The sequence below is a fragment of the Eptesicus fuscus genome, chromosome 6 (assembly GCF_027574615.1).
Source record: "Eptesicus fuscus isolate TK198812 chromosome 6, DD_ASM_mEF_20220401, whole genome shotgun sequence".
Classification (NCBI taxonomy): Eukaryota; Metazoa; Chordata; class Mammalia; order Chiroptera; family Vespertilionidae; genus Eptesicus; species Eptesicus fuscus.
In genome coordinates, this window is record NC_072478.1 from 23,418,917 (window position 1) to 23,445,594 (window position 26,678).

Sequence of the window (26,678 nt, forward strand, 5' to 3'; positions counted from 1 at the left end):
GTATCCACTCTCTGATCTTTGACAGCCACTGAGACTCTGTTGGGTGCCAGGGACACAGCCGTGACCACAGTCGCAAATGCCTGCCCTTGTGGGGCTTGCGGTTCTGATGGGGAAGGCAACACACAAATGAAAATGTCACATGTACGTGAGAATAATAGAATGTTTTTGTGGGTTTTTTTTTTTTCAAAAGGAACATTTATTAAACCGTTGCTGATTGCCCAGCCCTGTACTAAAAGGCCCCCAGAAAGACACTGCCCCACTTATGGGTCTTTTTGCCCAAAAAACTCCAATAGGCCCCTGCCTCATGGTTATTAAATCTTCTCAGCACCACTATCAGGCACACTCTTAACCCCATCTTAGAGATGGGGAAACTGAGGCACCGAGCACTTAAAGGCCTGGTGGGGTTGGGATCGGAGCCCAGGTCTGGCTGGCCAGAGAGCCCAGGCCTTAGCTGCGGCCTGCGCAGCCTTCAGCTGACCCAGCTCCCTGTCCGCCCCGCGGCGGTCACGCCACCGTGTACCAGGCCTGCGCTGGGCCGCGTCCAGCCTTCGGCCGCTGGGGGAGGGGTGATCTCCCTCCGCCGCCGCGCCCGCCCTTAGCGCCCTCGCGGAGCTGGGGCCGAGCCAGTCCCGCCCCCTCCCGCCCCCCCGCAGCGGCCCAGCTGCAGCAGGAGGGGCGGGACAGCGGTGGGGCCCCGGGACTCGGGGAGGAGAGGCGCGGGGACAAGGGCTGGGACCCCCATGGGCGCGCGCACACCTGCCGTCCAGGTGCGATCGAGTCCTCCGGGCCCCATCTCCCCACCGCTGCCCAGCCCACGGGCGGCAGGGGGCGGGGCCGGGCCCCGGGGGCGGGGCTCACCGGAGGGGGCGGGGCCACAGCCGAGGCCCGGAGGCCGGGCGGCGGCGCGCGGAGGACGCACGGGCAGCGGGACGCGGGGACGGCGGCGGCCGGAGCGCGGGAGGCGAGTAGGACCGGGGGTCGGATCGGGGTTCGAGTCCGGTTCGGGGTTCGAGCGTGGTCCTTCACCACCGCCAACTCCGGGGCATAACCTCGCGGGTCTGGACCAGCCGCTGCCTCTAACTCCACCATCTCAGCCCAAACTTTGCGGACTTCTGAGTGTCTCTGCCCGGTTCTCATCTCTGACCCCGTCCCGGCTTCTCACCCCGCCACCCGTCCTCCTCTTCCATCTGTACCTCTCGCCCTACCCCTCCGCCCCATCACTGCCTCCCCTCTCCCCCACCTCCGTCCCCTCCATCGCACCCCCCTCCCCCCGGCCCCGGCCCCGCTCTGTCTCCCTTCGCCCTCGGCGGCCGCCCGGAGCCAGGCCCCAGGCGCGGGGAAGGCGACCGGCCGTCCGGCTGGGCTGGGCCTTGTCCTGGCGGTTGGGCCGGCGTGGGGAGCGGCAGCTGTTTGCCATTAGCCGGGGACCCCGCAGGCCCCGCCCCTCCCTGCACGGGTGGGGTCCTCCTCACCCCCATCTTTGGGGTGGGGAGAGGGGCGGGAAGACCCCAGAGACATCCGGGCCGGTCAGCGAGGGGGTCTTTAAGGGAGACCCGGTTGGACCTTCGGGCTCACCCGGACCCTGTGCCCCGTCCTGGGCCCCTACCTTGTCTCCTCTGTAAGTGTCCTATCTTCCTTTCTGTCTCTATCTTGCGTCCCCCTCCCTGTGCCCCAGGGGTTCCATAGAGGGAGAGGGGCCTCAGCCGCAAACATCCCCGCTTCCAATCTGCTTTCTCCACCTGGAGTTGCCTGCCCTCACTGAGGATGGTCAGATGGCTGGATACCCCCAGGCCCCAATCTCTGCCTGGGAAATGGGTTGGAGGGATGTGGAGTGCGGGTGAGGGTGGCTAGGCCTGCAGTGGGGGGATCTGCTAGGCTTAGGTTCAAATCCAGGACCAGCCATTTACCCATCCAGTGGCCCGGGACAAGTCACTGCACATTTCTGAGCCTCCAAATTCCCCATCTGGTGGGGTTGTCTGATGCACAGATCAGTGTTGTTACTATTATTCACCCCATCCCTGTCCACCTCCAGGCGCCCCCACAGGCTATTCCAATCCTGCACCCTGCCTCCACTCTCTCGGGTCCCCAGAAATCATTTGTAATCCTGTCGTATAGGGGGTGAGCCTCCAGGCCGGTGGAAAACCAAATTTCCTACGTTTGGTGACTACGTGTTCCAGGTGTTGCAAGACAGAGAAGTGAGGATAGAGACGTGGAGAGACAGGGAGAAAGAAGTACAGAGAGACACAGAGACAGAGACGTGGAGAGAGATAAAGCAAGACGCTAATCGAGAGATAAAGCAAGACGCTAATCGAGAGACCCCGGGTGTGAGAAAAGGACCAGCTCGGCAGCCCCTGGAGCCCCAGCCCCGCCTTCATGCCCAACAGGTGTCCCACCTGGCCCGTCCTCCCAGGTACCCACTGCTCTGGCTCCCACGGGCTGGTAAGGGTTCTGCTTGGTGGTGGGATGGACCTGGGCCTCTGCAGTAGGGTAGCTGGAGGTCAGACAGCAGAAAGGACTGGCTAAGTTCAGATGGAGTGTTTGGGACAAAAGGACCCTGGCTGGACTCCAGGATTGGGAGGGGGGGGGGCGTTGAGTGAGTGAGACGCCCTGATTGTCCCTCCCCTTTGCAGCCTCCGGGTGCCCCCTCTGACTTCCTCCTCATACCCCCATGACTTCCCGGGCCACCGCCCCTGCTGCCCGGCACCCCTCTCCCCAGCCGGACATGTCCTGGGGGTGGGCAGGAAGTTCTCGTGTAGCCCGGCAGCGAAACTGTTTATTTTTAGAGAAAATTGTTTCCATAAAGGGGAAAGGCTTTGCTCCTCACTGCCTCCCCACAATTTTCCCTTCCCCCCTCTACCCCAACTTCCCTGACCCAGCTCTATTTTGGGGTCCCCTACCCTGAGCTGTAGCTCTCTTTTTTGTCTCTGGGTCTTTTGCAGGATAGCTGTCCCCCCTTATTAGCACCCCAGCCCCCTGCCAACCTGAGCCCCCATCTGACCCCATACCTGCTCCTGGCCTGGGCTGAGGGAAGGGGGTGTGCAGTAAGGGTGGGCCTGTAGGTCTTGGGGCCCCTAGCCTGGGGGCCTTGTGGAGGCGGGGCTTTGGGAACAGCTGGAGACTGTCCAGAGGCTGGACAGATGTGCAGGCAGGCTGGGAGGTTTGGTTTCTTTGTTCTAGGCCCCAGGGCCCTCACCCCACCCCAGCCCTTTCCACAGCTTGGCTGGGTGTACACCTATATGAGGGCCCTTACCTGGGAACTGGGTGGTGGCCACATCCCCTCCCCTTCCCCCTGCAGACCCTTCCTGACTCCCGTCTCCATGCCCGCTCTCCCCAGGTGAGCCTCAGCCTGTGCTGAAGGCAGTTTGACTCGAGGCCTCCCAGTGACGCTTGAGGGACATCTACGGAGGGGAGGATGGCCCAAGTCCTGCACGTGCCAGCCCCCTTTCCAGGTCAGACTTCTGCAGAGGAAGGGGGCCCTGCCCAGGGGGTGGGGACGTGGGCCAGACCTGGAGGCCTGAGGGCGGGGAGAGGGGTGTTGGGGGTAGGGGGAGAGATAGGGCCCTGCCTGGGGTGGGGGGTGGCGTGGAACACAGCCCTGCCCTGAGGGCCTGAATGCAGACAACCTGACTGTCCTGGAGGGTCAGAGAGGGAGACAGGGCCCTGTAGTGGGGGAAGGGGGGCGGGGCCGAGACTGGAGACCCAGTTTAGCTGCTGAGGGCCAGTGGGCTCCCATCTCTTGGGCAAATAAATCTTGACTCTGGGGGAGAAGGCAGGGGCAGGTGGGGGCGGGGGGGGCTCAGTCTTCCCCGCAGAGGACAGCAGCGTTCAGAAGTCTTAGCGTTTCTCCCGCCCTAGGGACCCCTGGCCCAGCCTCCCCACCGGCCTTCCCCGCCAAGGAGCCCGACCCTCCCTACTCCGTGGAGACGCCCTATGGCTACCGCCTGGACCTGGATTTCCTCAAGTATGTGGACGACATTGAGAAGGGCCACACGCTGCGGCGGGTGGCCGTGCAGCGCCGGCCGCGCCTCGGCTCGCTGCCCCGGGGCGCTGGCTCCTGGTGGACCTCCACCGAGTCGCTGTGCTCCAACGCCAGCGCGGACAGCCGCCACTCCGCCTACTCCTACTGCGGCCGCGGCTTCTACCCGCAGTACGGCGCCCTGGAGGCCCGCGGCGGCTTCAATCCTCGGGTGGAGCGCACCCTGCTGGACGCCCGGCGCCGCCTCGAGGACCAGGCCGCCGCGCCCACCGGCCTGGGCTCCCTCACCCCCAGCGCGGCCAGCTCCACCAGCTCCTTGGTGGGTGTGGGGCTGCCGCCCCCGACACCACGGGGCTCGGGCATGTCCACGCCAGTGCCACCCAGCGCCGGGCACCTGGCCCACGTTCGGGAGCAGATGGCGGGTGCCCTGCGGAAGCTGCGGCAGCTGGAGGAGCAGGTGAAGCTGATCCCCGTGCTGCAGGTGAAGCTGTCGGTGCTGCAGGAGGAGAAGCGGCAGCTCACCGTGCAGCTCAAGAGCCAGAAGTTCCTGGGCCACCCTTCGGGGGTCCGGGGCCGCAGCGAGCTCTGCCTCGATCTCCCCGAGGCTCCCGAGGACCCGGTACCACTGGAGACACGGAGCGTGGGCACCTGGGTCCGTGAGCGGGACTTGGGCGTGCCCGACGGGGAGGTGGCCCTGGCCGCCAAGGTCGCGGTGCTGGAGACCCAGCTCAAGAAAGCGCTCCAGGAGCTGCAGGCAGCTCAGGCCCGACAGGCTGGCCCCCAGCCCGAGCCCCAGCCCCAGGCCTGGCCACCGCCAGACAGCCCAGTTCGCGTGGACACCATCCGAGTGGTAGAGGGACCTCGGGAGGTGGAGGTGGCAGCCAGCACAGCCGCGGGGGCCCCTGCACAGCGGGCCCAGAGCCTGGAGCCCTACGGGGCAGGGCTGCGGGCCCTGGTGACGTCTGGAGGACCCGAGAGCCACCCCGTGTTCCGAAGCCATGAAGTGGTGGAGGCCGTGTTCTCCTCGCCCGCTGCGTCCACTGGCAACGTCCACTTGGTGAAGAAGATCAGCATCACCGAGCAGAACTGCAATGGGGCAGCAGGTGAGCCATCGGGGCAGGGAGGACGGGGAGGGGCCCTCTTCATCGGAACAGTGGGGTCCAGCCCCAGCCCCGGCCTTCCACCATACAGATCGATCCCCATCTTGGAGCCCCTGTTTCTTCCTCTGCAAAAGGGGGACAAAATTATGCCACCAACTCAGTGTGCAGGGATCATGCTGAACAACTGGGTGTCTGTTAAATGTATGTTCTCGTGCCTAGTACCCTGGAAGTGTCCAGAAGACAGAAAGTATTTGTCAGCGGAGCTCCCCAAGACTTGGTTTGCTGAGCAAAAACCCCTCCCTGTTTGTTCAGTAAGTGGCAGGAAGCAATCTCAGACCAGTTCAAGTAATGAAAAGGAAATGTAACAGTGATAGCTTCAGGCATGGCTGGATCCTGGTGCTCTTGACTCCTTCTTTCTTTCTCTTCCTCTCTGCACCCTTGAGGCTTCTCTCTTAGATCAGCAAAGGTGACCCCACCGCTCTGTGGCTCTGTGCTTGCAGCTCAGTGGGAAGGGAGCCGCTCAGTCCAAACACTGCCAGTAAAAACCCCAGAGGTGGCACTCATTGCTGGCTCGGGTCACATGCCCAACACTGAGCTAATCGCTGACCCTCACTGCCTAGCCCTTTGGGGTAGGGGAGCCCCACCCAGGTGCTGTGGCCAAGTCCTGAGGGGTGCTCCCTGAAGGAAGTGCTGAGTCTTCATGCCAAGAAAGGGGATGTGGGTTGTGCAGCATGGCAGCTGCCTACCACTGCCGCCCTGGGGCTCCCGGGAGAAGCTGCCAGGATGATTCATAATAATAACAGCAGCTGTTCTTTATCAGACACCAGCCGGGAGCTGGGTGCTGTGCGGAGTGTTTCACCCACAGCGGGGTGAAGGCAGGGCTGTGCAGCCAGGCAACCTGGGTTGAAATTCCACTTCTTGCTGTGTGTCCCTGAGCGAGCAGCTTCTCTCGGGCCGGCTTCCCGCTCTGTGAGGCGGCATAGTAACGGCCCCCCTCTAGGAGGCTTGTGAATTAGCGCGCACAGATAGTACTCAATCAGTGCTTGTGTCCGCGTCTGACCATGATTCTCAGGTCAACTCCGTTCATAGTTGGGGAAACGGGGGCTTGTGGAGAAGCTGCCCTTGCCCCGTGTCACACAGCCAGGAAGTGGCCGAACCAGGATCTAAACCGACGTTGGCCTGAACCTGCAGCAGCGCTCAGAGCGGGGACCCAGGTTCTCATGCCAACCTCAAATCTAAGGTGCCCGGGGCCTCGTGGTGGACCTGAGGGCACAGCTGGAGGGTGGGGACGCAGCTGTGTTTTCTTGCTTTTCCATGTTGTTTCTGGCCAGCTCCGGGCACCACCCCTCTGTTCTGTATCTATTCCACACACCCAGCCCTGCGACTCTGGCCTCTAGCCAGGGGCCCCGCCTGGCCCAACCTCGGGACCTCTGAGAGGCAACCTCCATTCCAGACATGCCTCCCAGGGCAGTCATGGGACCTCCTGCCGTCGGGACACACAGACAGAGTGATGTCCTCCCCGGCAGTTCTTCCTTGTGTCTCACTTAACTCCCTCTTGCTGCAGCCAGGCCCACTGTGCTAATTCATTTCAATGTCTGCTCATTCAGCAGATATTTATAGAGTGCCTGGTATGTGCCAAACTTTTCTAGGCACTGGGGACACAGCAGTGCACAAGATAGACAAAAGCCCCTGCGATCAACAAACAGGAGGCCACAATAAATAAGTGAAGAATTATTTCAGAGGCAGATACGTATTCGATGGGGTGGTGGCCCGGGCTTCCCTGCTCCCTAGCTCTGCGCCCTTGAGCAATTTATTTAACCTCTCTGTGTCTCATTTGCAAATTGGGGGTCTTGACAGCCCGATGTCACCAGATTAGTATGAGGCTTAAATGCATCAGTTCATGTTACGTGTTCAGTGTGGCACCAGACACATAATGGGTGCTCAGGGGTTAGCTGTTGACTCTGAACCAAGATGTGAAAGGAAAGAAGCAGTCAGATGGCAAAGAAGTGGGAAGAAGAGTGTTGTGGGAGGGGGCACAGCAGGGGGAAAGGCCCTGAGGTGAGGAGGGGTATAGGTGCAGCCAAGGTATTAAACAAACTGGAATAGGATGAGGCTAGAGAAGCGGGGTACAGGATAGCCTGAGCATCAGGGGTAGGTACTCCTGGGTTTGTAGACTGGGGAGGAGCAATATAGGAAATAAAATGAGATATAATACTAGGAGGACTCGACAAGTATTTGGACTATGTATTCGCTTAGGTAGGTCAGCTAGATGTGTAGGTCAGGGAGGGCTCCCTGGAGGAAGAGGCAAGAAGGAGCCCAACCTCTCCACCCTGTAGAATTTGCTCACTGCAGTTGAAGGGCAGTCTTCCCCTCGGCTGAAAAAGCCTGGAGAACCCCAAAGTCCTGTCCCCCAATCTGGCAAAGGCACCACAGAGATCAGTGGAAGAGGGGGCAGCCAGACATATGCATATCTGGGGTTTCTCCAAGACTTTGACATTTTCTCTGCTCTTGTTTGAAACATATTTCTATGAGAGCAATTCATATTCTTTGTGGAAGCTTTGGGAAGTATAGGAAAATCTAGAACACAAAATAAAACTCCCATAAACCTACCACCGCCCAAACGCACCTGCTGTCAACACTTCTGCTTCTTTCCTCCTGAATTTTTTTTAATATGTTTTTTATTGATTTCAGAAAGGAAGAGAGATGGAAACATCAATGGTGAGAGAGAAGCATTGATTGGCTGCCTCCAACATGCCCCACAGTGGGGACCAAACCTGCAACCCAGGCATGTGCCCTGACTAGAATCAAACCCGGGACCCTTCAGTCCGCAGGCCAACGCTCTGTCCACTGAGCCAGACTGGCTAGGACTCCTTCTGAATTACTTAACACAGAAAATAATATGTATTTGTCAAGTCTGGAACATGGAGCTTGGAATTTGTTGTTTCTCTTCATTTTACTTTTAAAAGTATTTAGGCAGCCCTTACTATAGGCATTATTTGACTCCCTTTTCATATTTTAATTCATTCAAATCCCCAGCACCTATATAAGGAGGGGTGTTTTTAATCCCCATGTTACAGATGAGGAAACTGAGGCACCGGCAGGTTAGGGGATTTGCCCACAGTCCTTGAAGCCGGGATTTATCATTTCTTTGCTGTAACGATATCCCAGGGACATTTTCTGACGCTGTTAAGAATTTGTGGGAGGCGCCTTTTTGTTTTTGAACCGCCTCTTCATTCTTTACTCTCAAGGGCACCACGCCAACGTCCTTCCTCAGGAACCCTTCATATCCTCTGATCCGTTTGTTCAGGGCAGGTTTCTAAAGGGCATCTTTGAGGATCTTGTTGTCTGTTACCAAATTGCTTTACGCCCCCTTGGGCTCACCCCCTTCCAGCACTGGGTTGGCGAGTAATTTACATTTTTAACAATTTCTTTTGGACTTAAGGGGCCCAAACCTGAGTTAATGACATTTCTTCTGCCCATGGTAACCACACGGCTGTTGTTTTACTTTCCTCTTTTTTCATCATCTTTTCCAGCCTCAATGAGGAGAGTCAGTAAATATTTTCAGTTTTGTGGGCCCTCTGATCTATGTTGCAATAACTCAGTTTACTCTGTTCTTTTTCTTCCCCAGCTTTATTAAGGTATATTATATACAAAAAATGTATATAATGTATATATTTTTTTAATTCTCTACAATTTTATTTTTATTTATTTATTTTTTTTTTAAAATATTTTATTGATTTTTTACAGAGAGGAAGGGAGAGGGATAGAGAGTCAGAAACATCGATGAGAGAGAAACATCGATCAGCTGCCTCCTGCACACCCCCTACTGGGTATATGCCTGCAACCAAGGTACATGCCCTTGACCGGAATCGAACCTGGGACCCTTGAGTCTGCAGGCTGGTGCTCTATCCACTGAGCCAAGCCGGTTAGGGCTCTCTACAATTTTAGAGAATTTTTAATTCTCTATTATTTTTATTGATTTGAGAGGGTGAGAGAACATTGATTTCTTGTTCCACTTATTTATGCTGCATTCATTGGTTGACTCTTTTATGTGCCCTGACGGGGGATCAAACCTGCAATCTTGGCATATCAGAACAACACTCTAACCAACTGAACTGCCCAGCCAGGGCAAAAGTGTGTATTTTTAAATTTTATTATTATTTCTTTTAATCCTCACCCGAGGAAGGGAGAGAGAGAGAGAGAGAGGTAAGAGAGAGAACATTGATTAGTTGCCTTCCATATGTGCCCCAACCAGGGATCAAACCCACAACCCAGATATGTGTCCTGACTGGGAATTGAACCAGCAACCCCTCAGTGCACAGGATGATGCTCAACCAACTGAGCCACTCGGGCTGGGCAAAAGTGTGTATTTTTAATGTATACATTTTTATTAATTTGGTGCCTTTGTAGCATGAAAGCAGATATAAGTAAACAGTATAAGTATTAATAAACGAGCATGGCTGTGTGCCAAGAAAACTTTGTGTGTGGACACCGAAATGTCAATTTCATACCATTTCCATGTGTCCCAAATGGAATCCTTCTTTTAATTGTTTTTCCAACCATTTAAAATGTAAACACTGCCCTCAAGCTGGAGTCGGCCAACCTCTGCCCTGTGCCATTCACACACCCTCCATCCATTCTCACCCCTCACCCCACTTAATATCATTCCTGGCAATCCACCTTCCAGAGTCATTTAGATATGTGCGTGTCCTTGAAAAATATGCCCTGTGTGTGTTAATTTCCTAAAATGGTATTGTGCTTTAGAGGGGGAAAAAATTCTCATTCTTTTCTTAATTTTCCTTCTGCACACACTGTTTTTGAACTCTCCATGCTGATATAAATCCAGTGTGTCACTTTGAATGCCCGAGTGTGTGCTACATTTTTCTTATCCGATCTCCCTTTGGTAGGCACCGAGGTTCCTTCCAACTCCTGACTGCCATGAGCAGTGCTGCAGCCCTCCTCACCCCTGCCCTTCTGTAGGGTCGCGGCACAGGAGGTGCACAACGTCAGAGGCCCGGCTGGTCCTCCCTGGAAAAGCCGCCCCTGGGCACACTCCCACCAGCCATGCTTGAGTCTGAGATGCCCGTTTCCCCAGTCCCCACCAACATACGTCTTACATGTCCTTCTAACGTTTTGTCCATCTGCTGCTGGTGCAATGGTATCTCCTCGTTCTCATTTGCATTTCTTTGATTTCTGATGAGGTTGGGCATCACCATATATGTTTAATAAGATTCCTCCTTGGATCACTTACTTGTAGCTTTTGTCCATTTTTCTTTGGATAGTTTTGAGAAATTTCTGGCACATCCCAGGATAGGGGTTGGTGAACCAAATCGAGCCCGCTGCCTGCTTTTACTTTTGTTTTTATTATTTTTATTTGTTTTGTTAATCCTCATCCAAGGATATTTTTTCCATTGATTTTCAGAGAAAGTGGAAGGGAGGGCAGGAGGGAAAGAGAGAAAGAGAAATCTATGTGAGATTTCTCAAATGCACCCTGAGCGGGGCTGGGGATTAAACCTGCAACCCAGAGGCGTGCCTTGACTGGGAATCGAACCCATGACCCTTTGATGCATGGGCCGACACTCTAACCACTGAGAACACTGGCCAGGGCTGCTGTTCTATGGCTCACAAGAATGGTGTTTATGTTTTTAAATGGCTGAACGATATGAAAAGAAGTGTAACATTTTGTGACGTGAGCAAAATCATATAAAATTCAAAATTATAAAAACACAGCAACACCTGTTCATTTACAAAACTTGCACCATTTCTACTGAGACCACGGCCCGTGTAGCTGAAGTGTCTGCTGTCTGTCCCTGCCCATTTTGGGCATTGTAAATATCTTCTCCCTTTCTGTATTCTTTTGTTAATTGACTACGAGTCTTTTGGAGGTTTTTTTGTTTGTTTGTTTGTCTTTATCAAATAGAAATCTATGTCAGATACAGTTAAACCCATCGTCTTTAAAAAACTTTTTTCCATTATTATTGAGATGTATTTGACATATAACGTTGTATTTGTTTTAGGTGTACACATTAATGATTTGATGTAGGCATATATTATGAAATTATTACCACAGTAGGTTTTGTTAACATCTGTCACCTTAGAGAGTTAGGTTTTTTTTCTTGTGATGAGAATGTTTAAGATCTACTCTCAGCAGCTTTCAAATATATAATACAGTAGCATGAGCTACAGTCACTGTGCTCTACATTACATCCCAAGATTTATTTATCTCATAACTGGAAGTTTGTACCTTTTGACCCCTTTCACCCATTCCCTGCCCCCATCTCTGCTCTTTATCTGTGAGTTCAGTTTTTTTTTAGATCCCACATATAAGTGAGATCACCTTGTATTTTCATATATAGTTTGTGCTTTGAATAATTTTTTTTTTTTAAGAGAGAGAGTAGAAGGGAGGGGGAGAGACAGAGAGAAATATCAATGTGAGAGAGACGCATCAATTGGTTGCCTCCCCCAGGTGCCCAACTGGGACTGAGCCTGCAACCAAAGTCCGTGCCTTTGACAGGAATCGAACCCACGACCCTTCAGTCCAAGGGCCAGTGCTTTAACCACGGAGCCAAACGAGCCATGCGAGGATTGATGATTTTTTTTTTTTTTGAAGTTTCATTGGTTGAGGTTTTTTATTTTTTCAATTACAGTTGTCATTCAATATATTGGTTTCAGGTGTGCCACATAGTGGTTCGACGTTGAGGAATTTTTAAAGGAATCTTTTCCCTCCCTGACGCCCCCGATATTCTACATTTTCTTCCTGTGGCTTTGTAGTTGGGCCATCATGCTGTTCCTTCAGGGTTTCCTTTCTGTGTCGGGTCTGAGGTGGGGTTCCAGCCGGACTTTCTCTTGGCGGGAGCAAGCTGCCTTCCCCAACACCACTCCACAGCCCCCCCTTCCCACTGGTTTGTCTGACCCCCGTTCCCTGAGGGGGGCTGTGCTGGGCTCTCTCTCTCCTGCTCCCTTGGCCCATCTCTTCATGTAACAAAACCCCCCTGTCTGGACTGTTGGGGCTCTGGCATATAGTTCACTCTCTCCTAGGCTGGGTTCTTGTCTCTGCCCATTTTTGTAAAGTTATCTTAGCTGGTCATGGACTTCAGTTTTTCCATATAAATTTTGGTATCAGTTTGCCCCACCCCCCAGTGAAATAACAGCAATAAATACCATTTTTATGAGTGTTATTTTAGCATTGCCGTGTCTGACCTTGACCTCCTCGCATGAAAGGAGCCACCCAAGCTTTTGGGAGCAGGGCCTGCTTTTCCCTGTGGCAAAACGGGCCATGGTGCTACTCCAGTTTTTGAAAAACTGTGGTGAAATATATATAACAAAATTTACCATGGCAACCATTTTTAAGTGTCCACATACAATGGTATTCAGCAGTCACATTTAAAAAAAAAAATGTTTTTATTGATTCCAGAGAGAGAGAGGAATGGAGAGGGAAAGAGAGAGAGAAATGTTGATTGGCTGCCTCCCGCACCCCCCCACCCCCCACTGGGGAAGAGCCCACGGCCCTGGCGTGTGCCCTCACCAGGAATAGAAGCGGAGACCTCTTGGTGCACCGGACGATGCTCCACCAACTGAGCCACCCCGGCCAGGGCGGCAGGCACGTTTTTTGTGCAGCCATCACCACCAGCCATCCCCGGAATTTTTCCGTCTTCCCCAACTGGAACTCGGTCTCCATTCAACACTAACCTCCCGTCCACCAGCCCTTGGCACCCACCATCTGCTTCTTGTCTCTATGAATCTGACTCCTCTAGGGGCCTCCTGTAAGCAGATTCACACAGTATTTATCCTCTTGTGCCTGGCTTATTTCACTCAGCAACATACTGCTTTGCCTGACTTTTTGACCCTCCCAGGTGTCTAAATAAGGGGTGTGAGTTTGGGGCACACACGGAGATTGCAAGCTGGCCACCTGCGTCCTGACACATTTCACTTGGCCACGTAATGTTTTTGTTTTATGTGAATTTATTGACAGGGTTTAAAAAAAAAAAAACCAGGAGCCCTGGCCAGGTAGCTCATTGGTTAGAATGTTATCCCAATACACCACGGTTGCAGGTTCGATCTCCGATCAGGGTACATACAAGTATCAACCAAGAAATGCATAAATGAGTGGAGCAACAAATCAATGTTTCTCTCTCTCTCTCTCCCCTTCTCTCTTTCTCTCTCTCTCTCCCTTCCTCCCCCCCTCCCTCCCTCCCTCTCTCTTTCTCTTTCTAAAATCAATTTTTAAAAAAATAAGGAGATTCTCATAAAAACCAGCTCCGGAACTGGCCTGGCCAAGCCACGCCCTGGGCTGCGGTGCTGTCTGCGTGCTCAGGGCCAAGTGTCTCATCTTTTCTGTGTGCTCGTCCCAAGTATTTACTCCCTGTTCTCAACTCGAGTTGAATGTTGCCCAAGGACTTGAGGAAGTAGTCGCTGTGTATGTCAAAACAGTTTTAGCTGTTAAAGAGAATTAAAGTGCCCAGCCCGCATGGCTCAGCGGTTGAGCTATGACCTATGAGCTAGGAGGTCGCAGTTCGATTCCCGGTCAGGGCACATGCCCGGGGTTGCGGGCTCAATCCCCAGTGGGGGGCATGCAGGAGGCAGCTGATCAGTGATTCTCATCATTGACGTTTCTCTCTCTCTCTCCCTCTCCTTTTCTGAAATCAATACAAATGTATGTTTTTAAGAGAATTAAAGTGAATCGGTCTGTGGAGCCAGTGGCAGGAAGGGGACGTCCTGAGGAAGTGGTGACATGGAAGCCACATTGGCCTGGGGGGCCCTGAACCTTTCCGAGACTTGGACAGCCACCACAGTGGTGACTGCACTTTTGTTCCTCGTTCCAAGCTGCTGCTCTGGGGCCGGAGCTTCCTGTCAGCCCCATTCCCAAGTGGACAGCGGGCACCCTCGGGGCCTGATGCCCACAAAGGCAGCTTTGTCCTTAGGCCAAACTAGGTGGGTTTTCTAAAAAAAATTGTGATAAGATACGTATAACATGAAATTTTCTATTTTAAGAATTTTAAAGTGTCCAGTTCAGTGGTGGTGTACGACCATCACCACCCCCGCCCCCCACCTCCAAAACTTTTTTATCTTCCCAAACTAAAACTCTGCCTGGGTGGGGTTTTAATTGTCATTTTCCAATAGCTCAATTGTTTCTTTTTTTCTTCTTATTAAAGCAACGCCTGCTTAAAATTGAGTAAAGAAGGGAAAAAGGAAGCCAGATATAAATGCCATTTATAGCACAATCCTACTTTTGTTAAAAATTTTTTTTAAAAAAGCCCTAGCTGGTTTGGCTCAGTGGATGGAGCGTCCACCTGCAGACTGAAGGGTCCTGGGTTCGATTCCAGTCAAGGGAGTGTACCTTGGTTGCAGGCTCATCCCCATGCCATGCCCTGGTTGGGGCTTGTGCAGGAGGCAACCAATTGGTGTGTTTCTCTTACATCAATATTTCTATCTTTCCCTCTCTCTAAAAATTAATGGGAAAATATCTTCGGGTGAGGATTTAAAAAAAAAAGAAGTCAAAGTCCTGGCTGGTGTGGCTCAGTTGGTTGTGTACCGAAAGGTTGCAGGTTCAATTCCCAGTCACGGCACATGCCCAGGTTGTGGGCTCGATCCCCAGGAGGGGGCATGCCTTAGGCAGCTGATCCATGTTCTCTCTTGTATCCATGATTCTCTCCCTCTCTCTCTAAAAAAATTCAATAAAAATCAATCAAAAAATCTTTTATATTAGGAAGGACAGACTAAAAATATCATAATATGAAGTCTTATCAAAATATAGCTTACGATTCTCTTGAATTAACAGATGCTTCTTGAGCCCTCCCAAGTGCAGACATTGTTCTAGGCCCTTCATCTCGCCTTACTGTCTTCAGTCCACATAAGCTGCCAGGAAGTAGGAATGCCATTCTCCGAGGCACTGAGAGGTTACGTGAATTGCCCGAGGTCACATACTTGCTCCTGGAAGACGTGATTCCCTGCAGTGACCACCACACTCCGCTGTGATCAGATCTCATTTCCAGACAACACTTCGTATGTTGTTGGAGGTTGGAGAGGGGTCAGGAGCCAGCATTGTGTGGTCGCAGGATCTTCCCTGCCCCTGCCCCGTGTGGCGCAGGCAGCCAACCGGGGTTGGAGTTGGATTCTTCTGCTCCATCACTGAGCAACCCTCCGGTGCCTCCGTTGGCTCACCTGCAGTAATCCACCTTCCACGGGCTGGGAGGAGCTGATGCGAGAGAGTCCTCAGAGCCGCTGACGCAGGAGGCAGTGTTACCACTGTCAGCGCTTTGCTGTTTCCCTGCCCCTCCAGGTCTTCCTCCGGTTTCTGCGGAGTCATCCTCATCGCCCCCAGGGTCCGCAGCAGCCTCCCTGGCACCGCCCAAGAAGAACACAGGCCGGGTGCCCCCCTGCAACACCAGCACCAGGGAGCCCCCCAGGCAAGCAGCCCCATGCGAGTCAGAGGAGGCCGGAGGTGCAGGTAAGTGGGGGTGGCCACCCAGACGGACAGAACGCTGGAGGCCTGGGCACGGGGTCTGGCTTTGGGAGACCCTTGTGACACCAGCCCTCCCCCCAGGTGGGCCCCAGGCGGGCATACGGTCCATCATGAAGCGGAAAGAGGAGCCTGCAGACCCGGCGACCCACCAGAGGAGCCTCCAGTTTGTGGGGGTCAATGGCGGGTGAGAGAAGCCCCCACCCACTCCCCAGCTTCCACATCCCTGTTTGTTCCGAGAACGTGCCAAGTCCCTGGCCTAAGCCCCTCACTTTGAATCACTCATTTAGCTACAGCACAGTAGACAGGAGAGGAAACGGAGGCGCAGTGAGGCTGAGGGCCTCGCTGGAGCTCACATGTGGCTAGGAGCCTGCTTGGTGGTCTGGCTCCAGAGCCTGTGCCGTAGCCACTGGACTGCGCGACTCCTTGACAGGTGCCAGGTTAAGCTCCCTGCCTGGACGAAGCAGGAAGGAGGGGGACACTCAGGCAAGGCGGGGGGAGGCACGGTGCCCCAGGAGCGTCACTGAGGGATGGGCGCGTGTGCGGCAGCACGGCAGGAGCTGGCAGAGTGAAGAGGGGGTGAGAGGGCTCTCCTGGTGGGGGGCACAGCCTGGGTCCAGGCCCAGAGGCGAGAGGAAGCAGAGCGACATGAGGAATGGGAGGCATCGGAGCGATGGTCAGGGACAGTTTGAAACCTCGAATACCAAGAACTTAGATTTTGTCCAAAGGAAGCAAGCAGCATGAGGGACCCATCCAAGGTGGAGCAAGGGTCTGAATCAGGAGCAGAGCGTGTGAGAGGCACCGAAGGTTAGAATGGAAAAGGGTGTCCCTCCCTGGCCCCCCCAGCGCCATCCCAGTCACAACTACTGTCTATTGAGGTTGACTGTGTGCCAAGTGCTGTGAGCCACGTTCCTGCAGACCTGTGAGGTCCGTACTGACATGGTCCGCGTTTAACAGATGGGGAAACCAAGGTCCAGTCGTCAGAGCCCCACACCCGTCCCCCACCACTCCCGGTCCCATCTGCAGCATCTCTCCCTCCCCGCCCATCCCTCCTCCCCAGGTGTGAGTCCTCATCTGAGGACTCCAGCACAGCAGAGAACTTCTCGGACAATGAGAGCACAGAGAACGAGACCCCGGAGCCTGAGGCGAGGGTGCCGAGTGTGGCTGAAGCTCCCCCGCCCAGGCCCACGGGGACGGCAGTGGCCAAGATCAACCAGGAGGAGTGCCAGCTATCTCGGGAGTCTCAGCGAGTGCCCACGGCTGAGGGGGCCTCAGGATCAAATGTGGAGGAGATCCGGTCAGTTTTCTGGGTGGGAGGCAGGGCCAGGGTTGTGTGTGGGGTGACCCCCCAATCCCACCATCCAAGCCTTTTGAGTGAATATCCCGTCAGTCATGCACACCTTAGTCTAAATGAGCAGAGAAGCACTTTTCTCCCTCTGGGCATCTTGAAGATCTGGAGACTTTGAGGAAGGGCCTGATGGGGGCAGTTTGGCTGTTGGGTTAGGATTTAGGGGGCAGGTAAAGTCCTTAAGCTACCCACCTTTGGGGGACATTTTGCCCCACCTGTCCATCCTGTTTATCTTTTTTTATCCCTTGATGAAAAATCCGACATTAGGAAAAGATTTTTCACCTGCCACTGACCACTTGGAGTAAACTAGCCTGTGTGTCCACTCTCTCTTGGAGTCTGTTTGTTCTCCATGTATGCCCTGGCGAAGGGGGTGTCTGAGGGTCTACCAGTCAGGTGGGCCCTGGCAGGATTGGGTGAGTGCCGTGGTGGAGAGCGGGGCTCTGTCTGAGTGCCCCAGCCGGATGTGGAAAGTAAGGGAAACCCAGGCGGCTGGGATAAACCCCCTCTCCCTCGCAGGATGGAGCTAAGCCCCGACCTCATCTCAGCCTGCCTGGCCCTGGAAAAGTACTTGGACAACCCCAACGCCCTCACCGAGCGGGAGCTGGTACGCAGGGCCCTGGGACTGGGAGGGTCTCCCTGTGCCAGCCTCAGGGGGAGTGTGCTTGAGTCATGGGCCTTAGAGAGGGGCCAGGGAGGTGGGGAGGGGCCCGAGGATGATCGCCCGCTGGCAGAGCTGGCCTTGGTTCCTGGTCCTTCCAGGAGCTTGAGAGGAGGGCCTGGCATATCTCCCTCCACGGGTTGCACACTCGCCTTTGAAGGTCATTCCCCGGATGGAGATGCTCACAGCTTCCTCGGGGGCAGACCTTGGGTTGCAGTGTCTCCACTTCCCTCTCGGGTCCTTGTCCAGGACGGGGTACAACACTGCTCCAGGGGCTCGTCTGGGTGGGGTGCCCATGCTCCCCCTTCCAGGCTCCGGTTCAGGACAGGGACATCCACACTCCCCTCCTGGGGCTTAGCCCTGGAGAAGGTGGGCTGCGCCCGCCCTCCTACCCCTCTCCCCTCCGTCTGCAGAAGGTGGCCTACACCACGGTGCTGCAGGAGTGGCTGCGCCTGGCCTGCCGCAGCGACGCCCACCCGGAGCTCGTGCGGCGCCACCTGGTCACGTTCCGGGCCATGTCATCACGGCTGCTGGACTATGTGGTCAACATCGCCGACAGCAACGGCAACACCGCGCTGCACTACTCCGTGTCCCACGCCAACTTCCCGGTGGTGCGGCAGCTGCTGGACAGCGGTAAGCTCGGCCAGGCCGCCTGAGGGGTCCCGGGGCGCGGGCCAGCTGTCACCCCGGTTTGGTGGTCTGGTTGGGGAGACATGGTCCTCCCACTCAGTGCGGAGGGGGGGAGATGCAGGCCCCACCTGTCGCCCCAGTATTCTGGAAAGGGCAGCCATGGTCTTCGGGAACACACATGGCCCTCCCACCATCCACACAGACCCCTGTAATGGAGGTCACACCTCTGGAACCCTAGTCTGAGGGACGGACATGGCTTTGAGTCTGGGGCTTGGAGAGAAGATGTGGTCCCCAATTCAGCAGGAAAAGGTTTTCCTTTCCCTAGTCAGACGGGGGAGACACAGACTCCTAGTCTGATGAAGACTCCAGTCTGATGGAGGAGGCATAGGCCAGTCTGAAGGAGACTGATGTTCAGCCCTAAACGTGGTGCCAGTGTCTGAGGGAGGGGTGGAATGGCTTCGGTCACAAAGGGCGTGGCTCCATTTAGAGGAGCCACTCCTCTAACGGTGTGAGAATGGAGATGAGCACCCCGGGCAGAATGGGGTTCTCAGTCTGAGAAGAGGGAGGAATCCGGCCACACCTCGACGGATGGAGGAGACACGATGCCCAGAACTCATGGTCGAGCGAAACAAGGCTCCCAGTCTGATAGAGAGACGTGGCCTGGTCCTCAGGGCCCCGCCCTCAGCCTCGAGGGAGGCCTGCGGGTGTCACTGGGTCTGAGGGCTCCTGTCCTCCTGCCCCCTCCCCCAGGTGTCTGCCAGGTGGACAAGCAGAACCGTGCTGGCTACAGCCCCATCATGCTCACCGCCCTGGCCGCCCTCAAGACCCAGGATGACATCGAGACGCTCCTGCAGCTCTTCCGGCTCGGAGACGTCAACGCCAAAGCCAGCCAGGTAGGCCCCGGGGCACTGCAAACCGGGCAGCCCCCCCCCCATTTACCAAGTCCTGGCTGCGCGCCAAGCCCCAGCGTGACCTCGTTTCATGCCCAGGGAGAGTCCCCGCTCCGTAGACACGGAAACTGAGGCTCAGAGAAGCAGCGTCATTTTCTCCAGGTCAAACTCGAGGAGGGGGATTGGAACCAAAGGGGTCTAGCTCAGAGCCCCATGCGTGTGCCCTTCCCCGGCAGGTGCAGGACCTTCTGGTGGAAGTGGGTGGGGATGGGCGAGGTCATGGGGGTCTCCAGCCTTTCTTAACCTGACGCCGTCCCACACGCTGCTGGGAGGTGCACTGGCATCAGCTGGAAGCCAGAGGCTCAGATGGTGGCCACGGGCACAGTCCCCACACTCCTGGAGCTCCCTGGCCGGTGGGGGCAGGAGCCACTCACATGCAGGCAGCACGGAGGCCTGGAGGGGATTTGGACTCGGGCTGCAGAGCGCCACGGGGGGCGTTCCGTCAGGGCAGCGGTGCGCCCGCTTTCTGATTTGAAATCTCCCTTCAGCTGCATGTTGGGGAGCAGGAGCTGGGAGACTGTGAAAGCCACAGGGGTGTGGACGGGGGTCCAGGCGGAGGAGCAGGGCAGCCAGGACACAGTGGGACAGCAGGGGAGGGAACTGAACAGCACAGACGCCCTGAAGGGAAGAAGCAGGGCGAGCGATGTGCATACAGGAGCAGACCTCTTGCTCTTTTTTATTGATTTCCGAGGGGGAGGGAGAGAGAAACATCAATGATGAGAGAGAATCATTGATCGGCTGCCTCCTGCACGCTCCCTACTGGGGATCCAGCCCGCAATCGGGACATGTGCTCTGAACCGTAATGGAACCCGGGACCCTTCAGTCCGTAGGTCGACACTGTGTGCTGAGCCAAACCAGCGAGGGCTGGTTTACTTTTTTTTAAATTGAGGTGAGATTCACACATTACCCCTTGTAAAGTGTACAGGTCAATGGCAGTTAGTATATTTACAGGGTTGTGTCACCGTCACCTATATCTACTTCCAGGACATTCCCATCACCCCTAAAGGAAACCCTGCACCCGTTAGCAGTCACTCCCCCTCTCACTCCCCCAGTCTGCTCTCTGCCTCTGGATTTGCCTGTTGTGGGTATTTCATATAAATGGAGTCATGTAGTATGTGCCGTTTAGTGTCTGGTTTCTTTCACTGAACACAATGTTTTCAAGGTTCGTCCGCGGAGTAGTATGCAGGGTGTGGCGTTTCCTTTTAAGACCGAATAATAGTCTGTAGTGTGGGTTTGCCACAGTGTGTTTATTGTCCATCTGCTGGGGAACACTGATTTAATTTTTGTGACGGCTCAACTGACATACAGAAAAGTGCACAGGTCTTAGCTTTATACCTTACCTGTTTGCACCTGTGAGTTAGGCACCTGCTTTAGGCGGGCGTGGGGGCGGGGGGGGGGGCGAGTGGCCTCTCCCTGAGGAGGAGACATTTAAGCTGAGACCTGCGGGGCGAGTGCGACAGCGGAAGGGGGAGGGACCAGCAAATGGGAAGGCCCAGTGCGGGGAGGACTGTTTGAGATACAGGAGGCCAGCAGGTGGGGCGCTGTCAGCATCGGGTCTCGGGAGCCATGACAGGTTCCGGAGCCGGTGAGGGCCTCGGAGCCTGCGCGGTGCAGCAGCCTGTTGCTTGTGCCGCGCAGGCCGGGCAGACAGCCCTGATGCTGGCCGTCAGCCACGGGCGCGCGGACGTGGTGAAAGCTCTGCTGGCCTGCGAGGCGGACGTCAACGTGCAGGACGATGACGGCTCCACGGCCCTCATGTGCGCCTGCGAGCACGGCCACAAGGAGATCACGGGGCTGCTGCTGGCGGTGCCCAGCTGTGACATCTCGCTCACGGACCGCGTGAGTCGGCGCGCAGGTGCACCTCAGGGCGGGCGGGAGCTCGGGGCCGGGGGTCCTCACAGCAACGATGCTTCACAGGACGGGAGCACCGCTTTGATGGTGGCCCTGGACGCGGGGCAGAGTGAAATTGCGTCCATGCTGTACTCCCGCATGAACATCAAGTGCTCGGTGAGTCTGAGCCCTAGCAGGCCGGGGGGGGGGGGCCTGGGAGGGGACAGATGTTTATGAAGAGCTGATGGTGTATGGGTCCTGAGCCAGGGACTTAGTAGTCATCTGCTTGTTGAACCTTCATGGTGCCCCATGAGGCCATGAGTCACCGAGAGCTGAGACTGCATGGTCATGGTCAACATCTCAGTATTTGAACCCAGACCTATCTGGTTCCAAATGCATGCTCTTTAAATTATTTTAAAATATATATATATATTTTTTTAAATATATTTCATTGATTTTTTTACAGAGAGGAAGAGAGAGGGATAGAGAGTTAGAAACATAGATGAGAGAGAAACATCGATCAGCTGCCTCTTGCACACCCCCTACGGGGGATGTGCCCGCAACAAAGGTACATGCCCTTGACCGGAATCGAACCCGGGACCTTTGAGTCCGCAGGCCGATGCTCTATCCACTGAGCCAAACCGGTTTCGGCTAAAATATATTGATTTCAGAGAGGAAGGGAGAAGGATAGAAACATCCATGTTGAGAGAGAATCACTGATCGGCTGCCTCCTGCACGCCCCCTCCTGGGGATCGAGCCCGCAACCCAGACATGTGCCCTGACTGGGAATTAAACTGTGACCTTCTGATTCATAGGTCAACGCTCACCACTGAGCCACACCGGCCAGGCCAAATGCATGTTCTTAGTCCCCATTCACTCATTTGAGAAATATTTACAGAGTACTGTCTCTGGCCCTAATCTAGGCCTGGCAATCAGCACTGAACAAAACAGAAAAGAAGTTTCTGCCCCTCATAGAGCAGACATTCTAATAAAAGACAAAGTAAGCAAATTGGTGTATCATAGCCAGGGGATGGTAAGTCCTGGAAAGAAATATAAAACAGGATAGGAGGGACGGTGAGTGACGGAGGAGCTACCTGAGACCTTCATGAAACTGTGACGCTTGAGCCAGCACTTGAGGAAGTGAGGGAGCAAGCTATGTGGCTCTCCAGGCGGAAGAAACGAACAGTGCCGAGGCCCGAGGCAGGGGCCTTCCTGGTGTTTGAGGGCGTCTGGGAGCCCCAGCGGGAAGAGATGAGGGCCGGGAGGTGATGCCCCAGATCACGCAGGGCCTTGTGGGCCACCGTGGGGCTTCGGGTTTTACCGGGAGCGTGTCGGTGTGGAGAGGCCTGGAGAAGTCTCACTGTGAAGAAACCCAGTTTAACTGTGTTTACGCCAACGTTTCTCTTATCGGACCACAGAAACCCGAGGGCTTGTTTTTTAAAAAGCTTGCCTGTTAGCAAAACACTCTTCCAGAAGCACCAGGGGAGGGTCACACTGATACTAGCTGTGTCCGGGCGCCCGTGGAGGGAAGCCCTTCCAGTCTGACGGAGGAGACAGGGCGGTCCCTGTCGATCCTCCGTGTGGTGGAGGAGACGAAATACTAAGTGCCTACTGGGTGTGGTTTCTTGAACCTTCCACAGTAACCTGATTCATTTGCATAAAGTACGATTATTATTTTCTACTCAGTTCTTCCAGGTGGGGAAGTGGAGGCTTAGAATGGTTACATCCTTGGTTCAAGGTCTCCCAGCCAGGAAGGGGCAGAGGCCCCGGGGACCTTCTGACTCTAGACCTTGGGCAGGAGCCTCATGCCCGCCCCCCACACCCCCACCTGCACTTGCCCCAGCTGCCCCGAAGCGTATCCGGGTTCGGGTTCAAGGGTAGCATCGTGGGTGTCAACCACAGCAAATCCCAAAAGGTCCAAGAGAGGGAGGTTGCAGACATGCCGTCTGTCTCCACCTGGCTCCCAGGTTCTCCTGAGGCTCCGAGCTTTTCCGGCTTCAGGACACCCACCCGGGCCTCAGTGGTGACGCTCAGGATCACCTCAGTTTCCTCAACTGGAAGATGGGGGTGATGGGGCTGGAGATGGCTCGCTGTCTGGTCTGTGCTCCTGCCCCCAGGGACTCTGAGGGAGGAACCCTAATCCTCCTTGTCTACCTGGACCACTGCCACAGCCTCTGCCTCCCCCAGCCTCACTGCCCCCTCAGTCTGCTCTCCCCACAGCAGCCAGAGGTCATGGCGGACACCTGAGTCAGCACATCCCTCCTCCTCTCACAGCCCTCTCTGGCTCCCACCTCCATTGGAGAAAAAGCCCAAGTCATCCATAAAGCCCATCAGCCCCACCCACCCCTCCCGCTCCCCGTCGCTCCCTGAGCTCCAGCCACACCAGCCTTCTCCCTGCACCGAGTCAGGGCCTTGGCCCTGGCGCTCTCTCCTGCCTGCAATGCCTGCTCTGCCCCCTTGGCTGGCCCCTCAGCATCATTCAGCTCAGACAGTCCCTCCCCGACCACCCGCTGTCCACTTTCATTCCCTTCCATCCCTCATCCCTGATGAAAACCCTCCACTGCATTTATTTATTTGCTTCTTGGAGGCATCTCCCCCGTCACGTGGCCTCCTGGAGGCCAAGGGATCACAGCCTCTGGTTCACTCACCGCAGCCGCTGGGCCAGCCAACAGAGCCGGCGCCGCCTCGGAGGCAAGGATGCCAAACAAGGAATTGTGCTTCTCGTTTCAGTTTGCCCCGATGTCAGATGACGAAAGCCCTGCATCGTCCTCCGCAGAAGAGTAGCCGTGGGGGGGGACCGGAGGCGCCTCCCCTCTGAGGCCAGTCAGCCCCAGAGCAAACTGTCCCCCCTCCCGGGCCACCCCCACTCATACCCACCAAGGCCTAAGTCTCAAAGGCACGTGGGGTTTCTGCTTCCCAGCAGTGACAAGACTCCAGCTTAAAGCGGGAGAAATCTCCCGTTCCCCAGTTCAAAGCAGCCACAGTGCAGACCGAAGCTTCATTCTCAGAGAAATTGGCGCCAGTGGCTGATGCTGGGCGTGGGTTTATGGAGAACACAGAACAATCGACTGGCAGTGATGGATGGAGGAGGGCGAGAGGGAAACGTATTGTATTTTCGAATCACCATTGGGGAAGAGGGGGAATCGTATTACTTGTTGCCAAATCTGAAAGTCACTGGAAATGCCTATTTTCATTTTAATCTGGAGTGTTGTTACTCACGGGTGGTGTCTAGAGTGGCTTGACTCCCCCTGGGCCCCCACATTTAATTGTCTGGTATGTAACAGTGTTTTGTCCACGCCCCCCCAGACAGCTTTCTTGGGGGGATTTTGGTCTCTTCACAAAACGGATGCTGTCCTTGTCCCCTGGAGTAGGAAATGTAGCCCTTTCTTCTGCTTTCTCGTGCCACTGGCAGCGTCCACCCCGTCAGGTCGGGGGGAGCCTCAGGACTCAGCAGCCGAGAGGTGTGAGCAGTTCATATCAAGAAATTACCCCGACCTCCGGCCCCTCCCCGCATGGAGGCCCCAGCAAAAATTAATTTTCCTAGAAAATCCTTCAGACCTGGAGACACAGGAAATGAATCCTGTTCCCAGAGTGGCGGCTGAGTCCCTGGGCTTCGAACCCAGGTTACGGGCCGTCCAGATCCTCCTCAGGCTCCAGAATTTCTGTCTTCAAAGGAAAGAAAACAGGCCATGTGTGTGTTGGCAGCGCCTGGGGCCGGCTCCAGGAACCCCATGTGTGCACAATTAAAAGTTGGCTGCCCCCAGAGGGCTCCCAGCGCAAACTTAAAGAGGCAGGGCCTTGCCGAAAACCAAACAAGGGCCAGCTGGGGTTTTTTTTTTTAACCTACAGGCTTTCCGGAGCTGCCTGGAGCCGAGCCTGCTGGACGTGGGGCTCGCCAGACACTCACAGTTTCCTTAATGGCCTGTTTTGTTCCCAGGATCTCGACCGAGTTTTCTTTCCTTTTCCTTCCTTCTGTGAACCAAAAAAAGAAAAGGGAGAGGCTCCGAGCCTCCGAAAGTGCCCCTGTGGCAGGGGAGAGAGACCCCTGGCTCATAGGTGTCCTGCCCTCCCGGCCAGTTCGCAGCCCTGCGGCCAGGGTCGGAGCCAGGCCACCGGAGGAGGGAGCAGGCCCTGAGTGCTCACGTGTCCATTCAATAATGCGAAACGCTGGCTTCTCTCCTACAGAAGTGGGTTTCCTGGCTTGATGGAGTCTGGCTTGCTTTGATTTTGAAGGGATCAAAATCTTTTTTTTTTACTTTGTACCTGAGACAAAAGAGCTTGCATGGTCAAAGGAGGGAGGCACCCCGGAGAGAGGGAGGGAGAGAGAGTGTGTGTGTGTGTGTAAGTTGGAAGGAAAAAACCAAAGCTGCTTGAGGATGTCCAGGGTATTAGATGGAAGGCTGCAGCTCTGAGCAGCGGTACCAGTGTTGTGTGCCTGTGTGTCCTGGCCCCGAGCCAGCCAGTGCGTTTATTTTAAGCTCCTCCAAGCAGCTCATTGACACCATATTTGTCCCTGTTCCCCTCTCCCCTGGTGCCCATTGGCTTGGCAGGGAGGCTACAGGGGGTCCTGCCTTTGTCCCCATTCTCTTCTCACATGTATTCGTGACTTTAAACTTTACTTTCCAACCACGGTACGTCCATAAAGACAGTATTACGCTTAAATGAAGTATTCTTTTTTGTAATCATTTTTTAGACGGTAAAGAAATTTAATAAAGCTACTTTATGATAATGCCAATATCTGTGTCTGGTCTTTGTCTCGGTGTGTGCCTCTTTAAGCTTTAAAATAGATACCTTTTTTCTGGTTTGGCTCAGTGGATAGAGCGTCAGCCCCCGGACTAAAGGGTCCCGAGTTCAATTCCGGTCAAGGGCACCTGCCTGGGTTGTGGGCTCGAACCCCAGAAGGGGGCGTGCAGGAGGCAGCCAATCCATGATTCCCTCTCATCATTGATGTTTCTATCTCTCTCCCTTCCGCTCTGAAATCAATTTAAAAAAATTATAATTTACTTATTTTGAACAATGTTCAGAGCTACAGAAAAGTGACAAGACTATTATAATAAACTCCCTTATGCTCTGTTCTATACTGTGGCCACTAGCTACATGTGGCTGTTTCCATTTAAATATACATTCGTTATAATTATAATTAACTTGTGCCTGGTGGCTAATGTATTGGCCTCCAGAGGTAGGAAACATTGCCATTGTGGCAAAAAGTTCTAACAACGAAGCACAGTGAAGACCTCAAACAAAATCTTTACAGATTGCGTTTTCCTCGTGACAATTCATAGCAATTGTAAAAGGCAAAATTCAAACAATACAGAAATGTTTGGCATAGCGGAGGTGCCCTGGTCCACTTAGTGCAAACACCTATCCTGTCAACAGTTTGGAGTATCTCCTGCCAAACCTTTTTTCTAAAATGTTTTGCTGCTTTATTTTTTGAGATATAATATGCACACATGTTGTGCACAAGTCTGTTAGGGTTGCCGAAGGAGGAACGCACGCGGCCAAAGTGGTAAGGGATTATAAATTTATTAAGTCTTCTGGAAACTCAGATGAGCTGAGCCCCCCAAATGGCACCAGCACCCAGGGACAAGGAATCAGATTTTATTTTTTAATTTATTGATTTTTTACAGAGAGGAAGGGAGAGGGCGAGAGAGTTAGAAACATCGATGAGAGAGAAACATCGATCAGCTGCCTCCTGCACACCCTCTACTGGGGATGTGCCAGCAACCA

General features: G+C 54.6%; 1 protein-coding gene across 1 annotated transcript; it reads left to right on the forward strand.

The window, feature by feature from the left end:
- The first annotated feature begins 1,602 nt into the window (after positions 1 to 1,602).
- Positions 1,603 to 25,686, forward strand: KANK2 (KN motif and ankyrin repeat domains 2). The gene is made up of 13 exons (XM_028134759.2): positions 1,603 to 1,618; positions 2,178 to 2,410; positions 3,335 to 3,449; positions 3,856 to 5,079; positions 15,356 to 15,523; positions 15,620 to 15,722; positions 16,596 to 16,832; positions 17,400 to 17,487; positions 17,955 to 18,174; positions 18,922 to 19,064; positions 20,760 to 20,960; positions 21,039 to 21,128; positions 23,682 to 25,686. Exons 3-13 carry the CDS (start codon positions 3,413 to 3,415, stop codon positions 23,733 to 23,735), a joined length of 2,565 nt encoding a protein of 854 aa, XP_027990560.2. The 5' UTR covers positions 1,603 to 1,618; positions 2,178 to 2,410; positions 3,335 to 3,412; the 3' UTR covers positions 23,736 to 25,686.
- Positions 25,687 to 26,678: the final 992 nt, after the last annotated feature.

What these genes read in the sequence shown, in the direction of transcription:
- KANK2 (XM_028134759.2), top strand. Translation starts at nt 3,413, where the DNA reads ATGGCCCAAGTCCTGCACGTGCCAGCCCCCTTTCCAG. An exon ending in AGAGGAGGCCGGAGGTGCAG is followed by an intron (nt 15,524 to 15,619) that starts GTAAGTGGGGGT and finishes CCCTCCCCCCAG; the next exon opens with GTGGGCCCCAGGCGGGCATA. An exon ending in GCGGCAGCTGCTGGACAGCG is followed by an intron (nt 18,175 to 18,921) that starts GTAAGCTCGGCC and finishes CCCCTCCCCCAG; the next exon opens with GTGTCTGCCAGGTGGACAAG.